Source organism: Pollachius pollachius, assembly GCF_949987615.1.
Source record: "Pollachius pollachius genome assembly, chromosome: 14".
In the NCBI taxonomy this organism is placed as follows: Eukaryota; Metazoa; Chordata; class Actinopteri; order Gadiformes; family Gadidae; genus Pollachius; species Pollachius pollachius.
The window spans coordinates 11951615-11966614 of NC_136947.1; the positions used below are offsets into that span (position 1 = coordinate 11951615).

General features: G+C 47.4%; 2 protein-coding genes across 3 annotated transcripts in view; both read right to left on the reverse strand.

Moving 5' to 3' along the window:
- col6a2 (collagen, type VI, alpha 2) overlaps positions 1–8059 on the reverse strand; it is an 18483-nt gene extending 10424 nt beyond the window's left edge. Inside the window, exons 1-20 of one of the 2 annotated variants that reach the window (XM_079751076.1) lie at positions 7861–8056; positions 5673–5761; positions 5146–5246; positions 4543–4683; positions 3736–4107; positions 3226–3246; positions 3058–3123; positions 2802–2900; positions 2666–2692; positions 2527–2553; positions 2331–2375; positions 1738–1791; positions 1557–1619; positions 1358–1420; positions 1113–1166; positions 948–983; positions 772–834; positions 524–586; positions 229–291; positions 32–94 (exon numbers count right to left, since the gene is read on the reverse strand). In XM_079751076.1, the coding sequence (XP_079607202.1) occupies positions 32–94; positions 229–291; positions 524–586; positions 772–834; positions 948–983; positions 1113–1166; positions 1358–1420; positions 1557–1619; positions 1738–1791; positions 2331–2375; positions 2527–2553; positions 2666–2692; positions 2802–2900; positions 3058–3123; positions 3226–3246; positions 3736–4107; positions 4543–4683; positions 5146–5246; positions 5673–5754 (1503 nt within the window). In that variant the 5' untranslated portion in view covers positions 5755–5761; positions 7861–8056. Of the gene's footprint in view, positions 1–31; positions 95–228; positions 292–523; positions 587–771; positions 835–947; positions 984–1112; positions 1167–1357; positions 1421–1556; positions 1620–1737; positions 1792–2330; positions 2376–2526; positions 2554–2665; positions 2693–2801; positions 2901–3057; positions 3124–3225; positions 3247–3735; positions 4108–4542; positions 4684–5145; positions 5247–5672; positions 5762–7860 lie in introns of both variants that reach the window. The other variant, XM_079751077.1, reaches the window with a different exon arrangement.
- Positions 8060–11584: 3525 nt separating this feature from the next.
- The window catches only part of col6a1 (collagen, type VI, alpha 1), a 27035-nt gene continuing 23619 nt past the window's right edge, over positions 11585–15000 (reverse strand). The window contains exons 33-35 of the mRNA XM_079750712.1: positions 14138–14309; positions 13851–13880; positions 11585–13706 (exon numbers count right to left, since the gene is read on the reverse strand). Coding sequence (XP_079606838.1) covers positions 13078–13706; positions 13851–13880; positions 14138–14309 — 831 coding nt within the window. The 3' untranslated portion in view covers positions 11585–13077. The remainder of the gene's footprint in view (positions 13707–13850; positions 13881–14137; positions 14310–15000) is intronic.

Genomic DNA, 15000 nt, shown 5'->3' on the forward strand with positions numbered 1-15000 from the left:
CCCACACACACACCCACACCCACACGCGTACCTTGGGCCCCTGCAATCCAGGCTCGCCTCTGGGGCCGGCATCACCGGGGTCTCCACGTGTACCCTGGAAGGAGTCGGGACAAACAACCCAACCGTTACCGTGGTAACGCACAATGGCTAAACAACCGTAGGTCACTTATTTCCGACGTAAGAGACAATAGGCACACGAGCGCTGTCACAAGGTGACCTTTGACCTACGTTTCTCCCGGGTTCTCCTGACGCTCCTGCCGGTCCCCTGGGTCCTGGTAGGCCGTTGTCACCCTGAAAAGCAACCGAAACGGTGAATGACGCAGACTCGTGTGTGTGAGTGTGTGTGTGTGTGTGTGTGTGTGTGTGTGTGTGAGTGTGTGTGTGAGTGTGTGTTAGTGCTGCAGGATATATCGGCTATGTAAGATATATCGATATAATTTCCAAGGGGATACAAGATTTGACAATGACGTTTGTGTGTTTCCACGTGTGTTTAACTTCATGGCGGCAGAAGTGTGCCCCTCACCTTTGAGCCCTTGGATCCCACCTCACCAGGAAGTCCCCTCAAGCCCTCGGGCCCCATCTCACCCTGAAACACAGGAGCAACTCACGGGTTACTTTGGTCTGGTCAGCAGGTCCCAATGCCAAGCTCCGTCGCCCCCTAGTGGAGAAGCACCGCGCTGCAATGGGGATGTACACAAGAGACTCAAAACCATCCACAGAGATGTGATGGATGGGACGCGGATGCGGTTCGCAAGGTGTTTGGGACGTCACCTTGTCTCCGCTCCCTCCGTCCGGTCCCGTGCCACCCTTGGGCCCAAAGTCTCCCCTCCTGCCCTAGAAACACAACGACACACACACTGAACATAAGTAACACGCAGAGGGACAACACAAGAATGCTGGGTGGGGATAGGCTGAGATACATCGGTCGGTGCATCATGTGACCTTACCAATTCTCCCTTGGCCCCTGGGGATCCTACTGTTCCCTGGAAGGCAATGACACACACACATACACAGAGGCAGGTGAGTGAGCGGACAGGTAACTGGTACAAGTGCGGGTCTATGGGTGTAATTGTGTGTGTGTGTGTGTGTCCGGGGGGGGATTGACGACTTACTGAGGTCCCTTTCTGTCCGGGAATACCAGGCGAGCCAGGACTTCCTCTCTCTCCCTGTAAAAGTAACATCACAGTTTAACCCTTGAACCTTGACCTATTCTCCTATTCACTCATTTATTCCTGAGAGAGATGGCTTTTTAATGGACAAATAGTAGTCGTCTTTTTTGGATGGAACTTCCTTTACAGGCACCATCCTTTCCGATTGGTCAGGAACATGGCTGCGAGGGCGGGGCTTGTGAGCTTACCTTTGGTCCCCCGTCTCCAGCAGGTCCAGGTGGGCCGAATCTCCCAGAACGACCAGCATCTCCCTGGCAACGGCACACGCACACACACACACACACACACACACACACACACACACACACACACCCACACAGTTAAGTTCTGATATGCTCAACAGCGTTGTTTTAAACAAGTTTGACCTTTGAACCCTGGTGTTGGTACCTTCTCTCCATCGGTTCCGCCGAGGCCAGCTGTGCCCACGTCTCCGGGGTGACCATCAGGACCCTACGGAACACACACGCGCACCCCCCCCACACACACACGCATCAGTCAATGGGTTCTATGGCACCTAAACTGGATGTATAGCCAATGTAAGTTGGACGGGTGGGTCGTCGGGTCTCACCACATCGCCTGGATCTCCTTTGCAGCCCGGAGCCCCGATGCGTCCGATCTTACCCTGCAAGGGTAAAACAAGGGCCGACATGTTAGAGGGAAAGCCCTTCTGGAGCCAGGTTAATACTGTATGGTAGAAGAATAGAACACAATAGAGGACCTGGAGAGTGACTAGAGAATACACACCTGAACACAATCTCACATACCAACCAATCCATTTGAATGGTTGGTATGTGATCACGTGAGATAACCATTTCAAACGTGTCTAACCGTTATGTTAATGTTTTCTAATAAAATCACACTTATGAGAATAGAATAGAAACCCCTTCCAGCTGGAAGTTTTTGTCATTTTTAATAAATCATTACTATGATTATTGTAATAATAAACACTTTATATATTTGATTAGCTTTTTTTGACGTAAAGTGGTTTGGTTTGCAAATTCCCAGAATCTCTCAGTTTTAAAGACACAGGCCTTAATAGGCCTGTAACAGGCCAGATAGGTCTCAAAGAGACAGCCTTAAAAGGTCTCAAAGACACAGGCCTTAATCTTCATGGTCTTAAAGAGACTGATCCTGTAGTTTTGGGTGCTCGTCCGTCCTCACCTTCTGTCCGTCTGTCCCGTTGCGTCCTGGGAGACCGGAGACACCCTAGAAAATAAGGTCAAACAAGGTCAGGGGTCAACAAGGTCAGTGAGGTCGGACCTAATCAATCAGTGCAGAGAAGGATTGATCAGACTGATAACGGACAGTTGGAGAATTCCAATGAGGAGAAGGAAAAGCAGTAATGTCCGGAACCCACCTTCTTTCCTTCGGTTCCAATCTCTCCCTGTGAGGGAGAAAATACAGCTGGGTTATTGATTGTTGATCAGAAAACAGGGTTCAAAACACAGACAGAATGTACCTCATTCAATAAGATTATGAGCTCTACTGGCACTCACCTTGTCTCCTAAGAGGCCGATTTCTCCCTGCAGAGAGGACGGACAGAGAGAGAAAGAGAGGGAGAGGTTAGAACAGCCGGCCCATTCAGCCAATCAGAAGGCAGAGATGGGATGATTGGCGGGGTTCCATACTCACTTTGATACCAGGCTGACCAATGGGACCTTCGATACCGGGGTCTCCGGGACGACCAAAGCTCCCTTTAAGACCTGGGTCTCCGTTGTCCCCCTTGGCTCCCTACAGGTGAGAGGTCAAACACAGGAGATTAGTGATAGTGTATTATATTTGCATGTGTGTGTGTGTGTGTGTGTGTGTGTGTGTGTGTGTGTGTGTGTGTGTGTGTGTGTGTGTGTGTGTGTGTATGTGTTTGTACGTGTGTGTGTGTTACACTAACTTTCTGACCCCTATGTCCCTTCGGACCAGAAGGGCCCGGGGTCTCCAGACAGGACACTTTGTAACACTAGTCGAACACGAGGGAGGAAGAAACAACAACATTAGGGATTCCTCAAGGTTTCACTTGATTATTTGGACTGATGTCTGCTGTGTGCACGCCCTCACTCACATCGACGTACGCCAGGTGAGCCTGCAGACAGACAAACGACAAACAAGTGGTGAGTTAACACGGAATATCCACAGCACTAGGGCACTTGATGCATTGCACATTAGAAAAAGGATTAATAAATAAATAACTGATTACTAAACAAAAAATGAGTACAAAAAATTACAAAAGAAAAATAATTTATATATATTATAGAATTATTTTTATGATGACTGCTTTGTGTATTCTTTGTAGTTTAATAGTTCTCTATTCTATATTCTATAAATATATTACCTTGTCGTATGGATTCCCATGCACTGAACGACCATTAATCTACACATTGGAGCCTAAAACACATTTTTAGGGAGTGTGTATAACAGGAGTGATTCTATGTGTTTATGTTCTGTGTTCTATGTTCTACATTCTACATTTTACGTCCTTTACTCTATATTCTATGTCCTACGTCTCCGGCCTCGAATTCTACGCTCTGCTGTGCTACGTCTCTGCGCGGTTTAGGCGGGTGGCGGCGGTCACCATGGTTTCGACGATGCGGTTGATGGTGTCCTCGTGGATGAGTGGTCGGCCCTGGCTCAGGTCCACCGCCATGAAGTCGCGGCGGTACACGGACGCCGGCGCGTTGGCAATCTCCTTCAGGCCCGTCTCGTCCACGTTCTTGGACGCCGCCACCACAAACATGCGGATGCCTTCGTCGCGCGCCCGCTCCGCCGTCACCTTGATGCCGCCGCAGGGGTTGCCGGTCACGTGGCCGTCGGTGATGACCACGGCGAAGCGCAGGGCGCGTGGGTCGGAGGGCGTGCCCACCCGCGCGCTCAGCTCATCCGTCATTTTGCCGAGGGCGCAGTCGATGTAGGTGCCTTTGCCCAGGTAGTTGATATTCTTCACCCACTGCGGAGAAACGGAGCAGAACCGCGTCACACACAGTCACACACGCAGCCCGACCCGGTTCACATGGGCCAATTGGAGACGGGCCGTGATATGATTTGCCATCAGCTGATTTCTCGTTTCTGCAGAATTATCCGTGTGGCTATTTCCTAAGAAAAAAAAATGTTGTATACGTTTGTGTGTGTGTGTGTGTGCATGCATTTGTTTGCATGTGTTTGTATGTGTGTGCGTGTGTATGTGTGTGTGTGTGTTTGTGCATGTGTGCATGCCTGATTGTGTTTGTTTGTGTGTGTGTGCGTGCGTGCGTGAGTGTGTGTGCGTGTCGGTATATATGTGTCTGTGTGTGTCCGTGTGTGTGTGTGTCTATGTGTGTGTGAGTGTGTGTGAGTGTGTGTGTGTGTGTGCATTCATGCGTGCGTGTGTGTGTGTGTGCTTTACCTGTATGAAGGCATCCTTTGGTCCAATGGAGCTGGTCACCTGTGTCTGGGAGAAGTGAAGCCCACCTACGTTCCACCGCATCTTGACCAACTGCTTGTACTCAACATCCTCCAAACGATTTGCTAACATCTGTGTGAAAAGCTGTAACAAACACACACACACAAACACACTATAACAATACAGAATAGTACTGTATTTCTGGTCTGCGTTACAGTTAAACACACATTCTATGCAGTGTATATAACACACATTCTATGGAACGTCTATAACACACATTCTATGGATCATATCAAACACACATTCTATGGAACGTTTCAAACACACACTCTATGGAACGTTTCAAACACACATTCTATGGAACGTTTCAAACACACATTCTATGGATCATATCAAACACACATTCTATGGAACGTTTCAAACACACACTCTATGGAACGTTTCAAACACACACTCTATGGAACGTTTCAAACACACACTCTATGGAACGTTTCAAACACACATTCTATGGAATGTATCGAACACATATTCATGGAATCTATCAAGCTCCCAGTCTCTTGAACGTATCACGGTGTTAAAGTGTGTAAGTGTCAAGTTAGGAGGAACCTTGATGCTCTCCACAAGGGCTCCAGGGGGGGACTCCTGGAGGGCGATGGTCTCCGAGGTGTCGATGGTGAAGTACACGTCTATGGGACATTCATGTTTCGCTGGAAAATGACATTCAAAAATACAATCAAACATACAGTTAACAATAAATAAAAAACACAATGATAAATACGTTCACGACCATCTGCCCATAGGTCAAAATAAACATGAGAGCCAAGATGACCAGCAGGAGCTTAAATATCGTTATTCAAACAATGAGTAATAAGGAGCTGAACTATTTATCTTGCTTACTCTTGTTCCCTTTAGAAAGACAAGATAAAAATGTGCAGTGTGTAGTTATACGATCCAGATGTGTAGGTTTTATTGTAACATTTTGTGCACACACAACACATTCCTAGGAACTTGTGATGACATAACACTTCACGTCAAGTCACAGTCACTTTAACAAGATACTTTTTTATATTAGCAGAAGATATATTAGCAGATATCAATTTGATTAGTTGACGAGCAGCAGTAAGGTCACTCACTGCTGCAAACTTGGGCATTTGTCACAGCGCCGATCAGGAAGCAGCAAAGCGCCACCCACTGGAAACCCATGATCGTCGCCATCTCCCGTCTGAAAAACATCACACACACACACACACACACACAAAAAAAAACACGCACGCACGCACACACACACACACACAAGCACACACACACACACACACAGGAACACGCACACACACACACACACACACACACACACAGGAACACGCACACACACACACGCACACAGGCAAACACATGCATGTTTCATTTGGATTCTTTCCAAATCAAAAAATACTTCTCCCTGGATTATTTGAACATTCAACCGTAAATGCCCATAAAAAAAGTGTAAAAAAAGAGTGTTAAACCAAGGTGAAGAAAGTAGTTTTGTTAGCTAAGTTATCAAAAGTAAGCAGCTTTGTGCAAAACGGCAGAAAACAGAGACATGTCATCTCATTTTTCAAATGTCCATGAAAATGTAAATAAACGTTCTTTGAGCGGCCATCTTAGATCAACTCCTCTTATTGAATTATATTTGCGACAGACTGTATTGATGGATATCAAACATGGCTGCTCAGGAGTAATGCTAATGCCATGCTGTCTAAATGTTAGCTAACTTCGAACATCATGAATCATCATCAATTCAAACTGTAATAAATGTGTCTAATGAAAACCAAAAGCGGACCATATGGTCAAGAAGTAACGAAAATACTAAAGCCAACCCAAGTAATTGCAAGAACAGTTGGTATCGACTTTAAAATTTCATGAAAAATAAAATATGGGCAGTAAAAATCATATAACTTTTCTCCAGTAACTCAATGTATTAAAGGGCCCATTTGTAACACCAGGTGTGATTGTGATTAGCCATTTTAAACCATTTGAAATTCTGCCCTTCCCTGTGCCTTAGTGACATCACAAGTGGGAGTTTCCACCGGAATGTACGCCATCATACATCTAGGCGCACACTCCCACTTGTGATGTCACTAAGGCAAAGGAAAATACACATTTTGTAATGGCTTACACTTACACTGAAACCTGGTGGAATAATAGGGCCCTTTAATTAAGATTACAAATTGATAGCGGCAGTTGACCACTTGCTACAGTGCTTAGCGTCACTAGTGACATCAAAAGCTTGTCTGCTACCATGGTAACTTCCTGATATACGTAAATCGCATATCTTCCTCTGCAGCAGTATAATTTCCTTTAGGCGTGCCGTCAGTACACTGCACAATGAACCCATAATTCATAAAAGGACTTAACATCTCATGTTGGTGGTTTTATTTACTCGCCATATACAGCCATAGCATTAGAAGTGCTTCCACAAAATATAATATAGATATATAACAAGACCAATATTAAAGTAATACATTTCATTGGACAATCTAATTGGTTGGTAAAATGACACCCCTAGTTTATATGTGACCAACAGTTCAGGGATAATATCAGGACACAAGAAGCTATAGCCAAACTGCTATTTAATACAAGAGAAAGTCTGATCTGTAACTTTCATTTGTCTCCTTAACTTCAAGGAACATGTGTAATTGTAATATATAATCAGAAATATTTTAAATCAGAATCAAATCAGACTGGTAATTTCAAGTTGTATATTAGCTGCTTAACATGATACAATGTGTAGGCCTACTAACAAAAAAGTGTACTTTCTAATTACCTATACAAGATTCTGGATTTCAAAATCATCAAAAAAAATCATTTCAAATCCATATTGTGTTTATCTGTGTGAAACATATCTAAAGTAGCCAGCTTTCAAAGCAGCGATGATGATGGCTAACTGCTTATTAAAGTATTGGCCTACATGGTCTACTGCTGTGCCATCCCAGGGCGGCTCCCTCTAGCGGACATCAAGGAGTAAAACAAGGTCAGGGCTGCGGAGATGCGTCTTCCACCTCTGCAACCCGCTGTAATTTGCCAAAGGTTTAAAGGTAAACGTCCTCACTAATATACCTCTTAGCCTATAACTAGCCGTAAACAACCCCGATTTCACTTGGCCTATATCATGCATATGCTTACATAGAACAAGGCCCAGTTTAATACGTGACTCTCGTATCCAATATTATTTATATTAACCGTGTATTCTTCGTTCATTTCGGGAACAGTACGCTCACGCTCGGGAAAAAGCGACCATGGCATATAACGAGCCGCACTGTTACGCGTAAAAGTACTACTCACCCGAACTCTCGAACAACTTCCGAACTCTCCAAACAACTCGCTGAATCCCAATGGTATCACTTCCTCATCTCACTGGGAAGAGACAGGTTAATAACAGAGGGGGGGAGAAGACGAGAAACTGGGAATAAAGTCCTGGATGCGCTCGTGCTTTCAGCAGAAGAGCCACTCTCTCGCCCTCTGGTCCAGAACAACTCCGCCAGATGCCCTGGTCCCTCCTCCCGCGCGCGCAAACTAGGGCCCAACGGGGTCCGCTTGGGGGCGCTGTAGGTCCATCCGAACATGTGTACGCGCCTACGCGCGTGAATTTTATGGCGCATCCCATTAATAAGGGGCCTATCCAGCGCTGGAGGTTATGGAAAAGCCCCGCAAACCCTCTCACAAACATGTTTTAATGTCTGTTGAGGGTTTGGAAATATGAAAAGGTTCATGTGGCCATGAGTGGAACACATGGCGCATCACTGGGCGCGCACCAGGTTCGCCGTTTCCTGGGGAACCAAAACACAAATTTACAAATGTGGCGATCAGGCCTGAATGTTACAAGTAAAGTCATCTATCATTGCCTGCTCCTGTGGACCCCAACTCCCACCTTTTTGGATCAGAGACAGGCAGACACACGAATACGCTCAAAGAAAACATACGCTCCCGCGCGCACAAATATTGGCCCGCTCAAATGCAGCTACACATTGCGCCGCGACCCCTTGCCGGGGCGTCTGTTTGTAATTTGCAAGATTTAAACTTGAGTTTACACTGGGTGTAAACACCACCAACTCGTTGGCCATGTTTACGTGTCCGTGCCCGTGCGTACACACACACATGCACGTTCTGCGCTCACATGTGTTTGAGTGTCAGTCGTTCCGTTGGGAGGTCCCTGATCTAGATTAGTCTCACTTCCATATACACGTCCTACATTGTATACACACACACACACACACACACACACACACACACACACACACACACACACACACACACACGGAGCGAGGATCATTCATGCAGCTGCGACACCAGGGGATTGGGAATGTTGAACATGTGTCGTCGCCTCGGGTTGATTAGTGCGGGATTGGGATACAGTTCAGTGTAGGGGTGTGTATCAAAAGACGAGGAAGGAACCCGTTCTTCCTTCCGATCGGCATCGTATGCGTGAGCTGGAAAAGAGAGCAGCAGTTCGTTTGCTATAGGGCGTGCGCGAATTACGCAAGAAGAGGGGAGAGAAGGCCACGAGACGGAAGAGAACGCGAGGGAGACTACGGTGGTCCGCTACTGGCCAGTGGGTGGGATTGTATAACTCACTCTTCTATCTGTCTTGGCAACAGAAGAGTTTTTCCTTAAAAAGAGAAGAGAGTGAAGCGGGGGCGAGCCTGCATGCGCGTGTGCGTACGTGCACGGAGAGAGAGATGGGAAAAGTCTTTTCCAGTTCTCTCTCTCTCTCTCTCTCTCTCTCTCTCTCTCTCTCTCACAAACACACACACACTCACCCTCTACCCTCTCTGTTAAAGAGCGTGAGTCATAGAAGAGGAATGACCATAAGGTTCAGTCCAAAGAAGAAAAACTCTCCCTCTCTCTCCCTTTCTCGATATTTCTTTCCTTCAACTTCCCCGCTCTTCCCATCGAAATTTCCTTTGTTTGAGTCGGGTGAGTGGGGCTGGGATGGGCTGGGCGGATCTGCTTGATCAGTTTCAGAATCCACAAACAACCAGGCTTTTGAAAAAAAGCCACCACTTCTGCCTTAATGGCCGAAAACATTGGAAGTAAGATTAGCGTGTAGAGGCACGCCAACACGCAGGCAAGCACGTGCACAAACGTACACATATAATGTTATCCGGCCCAGGCTCTGCACTCTCCACGCCAGAGGTTCAGCTATAACATAGACTGATAAGCGGCCCGTTGAGTTCTCCCCTGCTCTCTCTCGCATTTCAAGTATCCTTTCTCTCTCCCTCTATCTCTCCTCCAGATGTGCTCCCAGCTCAGACAGGGCAGCTGGGAGTCATTATACGGATTGAACATGAAACTGAACACACAATTGCTAATGTGCGCACACACACACACACACACACCCCCCAAGAACTGCGGCCCATGTGTGACTCTTACGTTGTTCCAGGCAAATTTCCTCCGAAAAGCGGGCTGTGGGCTTTGGCCCCAGGGGCCGAGGCCCTGGTGAAAGATGGCTTCCAGGTTCAAGCCTCCCACGCCTCTTCTTCCTCCGCACAACAGAGGAAGAACATGGATCAAGACCAAACCATGGAGAAGCCATAACAAATTTTCAAGGAAAAGCGTCACACTGATGCAGACACATTCATGTTGACTTAAACACGGGCGTCCTATTGATCTCTTGCTTAATGGGTTCTGGGTTTCTTTACATCTCTCTCTCTCTCTCTCTCTCTCTCTCTCTCTCTCTCTCTCTCTCTCTCTCTCTCTCTCTCTCTCTCTCTCTGTCACAAAAAATCCAGAATTTTCAATTCCAAACACGCCAATTCCAAACGTAGAATTCAAGCACAGAAATAACCACAAAAAAAAAAATCAAAGGTCGGCCAGCTAAGCTGTGGGTGTTGTTGAGCTGTAAAGTGGACCTGAAGCTTGATTCGAAGCACATGGAAGAGTTGGACATGTAGGAAAAGACATTACGATGTGACTTTGTGTTCCCCTACAGCCACCGTTCTTTCACAATAGTTTCACAATAGTGTGAGTTTCACACACACACACACACACACACACACACACACACACACACACACACACACACACACACACACACATACACACACACAAACACACACACACACACACACACACACACACACACACACACACACACTCATTAAAGCAAATTGGGTATCTTAATAAATGCAATGAAGGATTATTATTTACACCCTACCAGCTGTGCTTGTCATTTGGTTTACACTTTGTAAGTCACTTTGCATTAAATCCTCATCCCAAATAGCTAAACAGTACTGCTACAACACACAGCTGCTGAGACACTATAATTGATGACGAGTGCTCCGTTGCAGACTGAGAACTGATTTGTTGAATCTCGAAAAAGTAGGAATAATCTAATCTATTTAGTCAACGTCTGACAAATTAAGGTCCATTTGCGTAACATGTGGTTATGGATCACTATTCTGCTCGTCTGCTTTCCATTACAATTTTGAAATCGTCATGGCTCTAGACAATAAATGTTTATTGACGAAACGTAGCTTGATTTGTTTCATGGATGCCCGTCTTGTATCATTCCATGGCCCTCTGTTGGGAAATATTGTTTACAACCACATCTACGGACCTTTCTGATGAGGCTTATCGTAAGCATCGACATAATGCATCAATTTTATTCACATTCGCCTGCCAACAACACACAATTTCGGTTGTTGACATCAAAATACGCTTTTCTTAAATTGCTGGCACGCTGCCCCAACAAACAACATCAACTTCGGCCCAGTGTGACTCACCGGTGCGTTGTGGTTGGCTGTTAACCTCACCTGACATTTCTTCATGGCACTTTAGTGCTTGTTGGCCCAGGGTAAGACTATCTTTTGTATGCACTACTTTCTGGAAACGTTTTGCCTCTACATCCAAGTTTAATTGTTGGCTTTCACTGTTCTCAATCTCAACTTGTAAGTCGGTGTGGATGAGATGACTGAATGACTGAATGTTTGTGTGTGAATGTATACTGTGTGTCTGTGGGAGTGTTTCACGACCAATAGGAACAAATGAGCAGAGAGACACTTTGGGGGTTAAGGCCGTCTTTATTGAAGCTCCTCCTACAGCATGACTGAGGGGGGTTCTCCCCAGGTAAAGTATTTTCTGGTCTGATTCCAATAGCACCGTAGATAATACAACAGCGCAGAGGCCCCTAGGGGCCTCTGCTAACGACAGACATAGAAAACACAGTAACAATGACCTGAACAGTGTGTGTGTTCATGTGTGTGTGTTTGTGTAAGGGTGTGTAATATGTTGTGTAGATGTGTGTGTATGTTTTACTGTAGGTCTGTGTATGATTTACAGTTTGTGTATGTGTGTGTCTGTGTGTATATACGAGAGACCGTATGTGCATGTGTTTTGTTTTAGTGTGTGCACGTATAAGACAATGTGTGTGTGTATGTGTGCGTTCATTTGTGAACGTGTGCATGTGAGGGCCTCCAAATATTTATTCTCTATGCTACTTTTTCTACATGCTATCCAACGACCTCACAGATGAAGTTTGTATGTGTTTGTGTATGTGTGTGTGTGTGTGGGAGTGCACGTATGTTTGACATACATATGACACAAAACAGCCTCTCTGCCTTTCTGCTGACTCTTTGACCCTTGGAGAAGTGTTTTAAATGAAAAAAGTACCCCTTGAGGCTAGCCCTTAAACACTACCTCTGTACACTGACACACACACACACACACACACACATACGTGCAGGCACACGCACACATTAAGGGTGGCGAGCCCAAGGCTACGAGCACGACTTGGTATGAACGTGCACACACAACCACACACACATGCACACGCGTACACACATTCCACAGGGCCCGTCCCCCTTCACCACCTTTTTCGTTTTTTATGGTCAGTAAGCCTATGTGTGATGTCACATCCTGTTGTCCCCTGTGGGTTCTGAGGGATCTAAGAGGCTCCGCATCAGGAACCCCTGCATGTGGACCCATGACGATGAGGAGAGAGCTCTGGCCCTGACGACATGAAGGAAGAAACGCCCACCCCTGGACCAGCTTCTGATTCCACATCTGATCCCACTAGACCTGCTTCTAACACCAGTCCATTCCTCTTCCCATTGGCCAGGTAGAGGCAAGGTGGGCAGGAGCAGGGAACAATGGGATAGTTAGTTGCAACGTGATTGGACGCCGGTGGCGGGATGATCAGGGCAAACATTCAAGAAAATTAACTGCGGAGCGGATTCCCTCATGTCGTCAAGACCCGAGCTGCGATCTAGACTTACGTAGACCCCCGTCCTAACACACAAAAATTGTACCCTCCCCCCACCCGGCTCCGTCAATTTGAATGAATTCGTAGTTTAATTCAATCGTTTATTTCATTGATAAAAAAGCACCTGGACACAGTGTTTAAGGAGTAATTGAGTGAAAGGGTAGTAAAAGTCCTAAAGACGCTCTAAAACGTGTTGGGGGTGTGGGGGCTCCTGGGGCTTCCTGGGGGGTCCTGAAGGGGCGGGGTCGGGTGGGGGGGGGGGGGGGGGGGGGGGGGTGTCGGTCGGTTATGGGGGGGATCTACTTCCTGGCTCCCCTAGCCCGGGTCAGAGACACGCGGCGGGACACGGTCTGGTGGAACACGCCGCGCAGCAGCGACGGGTAGTCGGCCATGCGCAGCAGGTGGCGCTGGGCGTAGCTGACGTCGTCCGGCCGCCCACGGCTCACCAGGGTGCGCAGGTTGGCCTCGTTCACCTGGCTGCCCACGGCGATCACAAACAGCTCCACGTTGGCGTCCTCCACCTCGCGCACGCGCTTCTCCAGCACCGCCCGCGTGATGCCCTGGGAGCGGCCGTCGGAGAACAGCACCAGCTTCTTGGAGAGCGCGCCGCTGCCGTCCCCGCGGCCCGAGAACTTCTCCAAGGAGAAGCGCATGGCCTCCACCATGTCCGTGCCGTCGTTCTGGAAGGCGGCCTCGTCCACGCGTTGGGCCAGCAGCGTCAGGTTGGTGGTGAAGTCCTGCTCCAGTGTGGTGGCGCGGCTGTACTGGGCGGCCGCCACGCGCACTCTGGGGCGCCCCACCTGCTCCGACGCCAGGAAGCGCTCGGCCAGGCGCCGCACGAAGGCCCTGCTGGTGTCGAAGTTCTTCTGGCCCACGCTGGCCGAGCTGTCAATCATCAGCAGGATGTCGGTGGCCTCCTCGAAGCTGACTGATGGGGGGGGGGGGGGAGGAGAAGATGAAGGAGAATAAAGGTTGTTAATGAGGAAGAAGAAGAAATCTGGACAAGAAGGACAAGAAGAGTGAGCCAAGACAACGAGATAGGAAGGAGCTTTTGTGGGAAAAGGGGACTTACTGGGACATTTGTAGTCAGGGCACTTCTTTTCTGCAGTTGTCAGGGAAGAAAATGGAAGCAATATTTATCATTGTTCAATTAAATTCTTTAATCGTCTGATAATATTTGCACACAAAATAAAGAAACAGTCTCTGTGTGTATGCAAATGTGAGCAAGTGTGTGTGTGTGTGTCTGAATGCGCCTGTGTGTGTGTGAAGTTACAAATGCATGTGGGTGTGTGTGTGTGTGTGTGTGCTCAATCATGTGCATGCGTGTGCGTGCGTTTGCGTGCGTGTGTGCACCCGGACCTTTGCAGATGTTGGCGGTGAGGTTCTGCAGGAAGGTGTCGTCCAGCAGCTCAGCGAAGTTGTCCAGGACAAAGGTGAAGCCGGGCTTGGGGTCATTCTGACACACGACGTCCCCCAGCAGCTCCTTGTTGGGGTCCCGGCCCGAGTAGTCCTTCACACCCAGACCCCCCACCTGACCGTCGGGACCGCACCACATGTCAGTTGAAAACGCTTCAAACAATGGCATGGAGGGGGGTTGTTTTTGGTGTCATGCAAGAAAAACAAGCGCACCAGCAGCAGCTAATGAGGCCACTTAAAGGCATGCTGTGCGTTTGTTTTACCCTGCTGTCAGCAGGCAGGAGGACGGGGTTAAGCAGTCCCTTAGGGGAACTCTCATGTTTACTTCAGTGTCCCGTGATGACTGTTTGGAAGCGTGGCATCCGTGGTAATTCTTTGAGGTTCAATATAAGGCGAAGTCTGAGTGCTCTATACTACTCTACACACTATACTGCCCCGTAGGTCTGCTGCATAGTATTTGGAATCACGCGCACATGCTTTCTAGTATGTGCGTCATGCTTTCTAGGCCAAGGTATGTTTGTGTGGCTGAACTGAGGTGAGGACTTGATTTGCAAACATACAAAGCGATGTTACTATTTGACAGCGCCTTAACCACTCAAATAATCCATCCATTCTTTTCTTGTGTTCAACCATCTGAACCTGTGTCCCTTCCTTCAAGGGAAAACCAAACCGTAAAAACAACTCATGTTAAATTAAGAGAGATCGCGGCTTAGAAGTCAGTGCTACTGATTAGGTTCCTGGTCCAAATCTCAACGAAAATGCACTTAAATAAAACGTATTCCTTCAGGGAAAAGACAAAGTGTCTC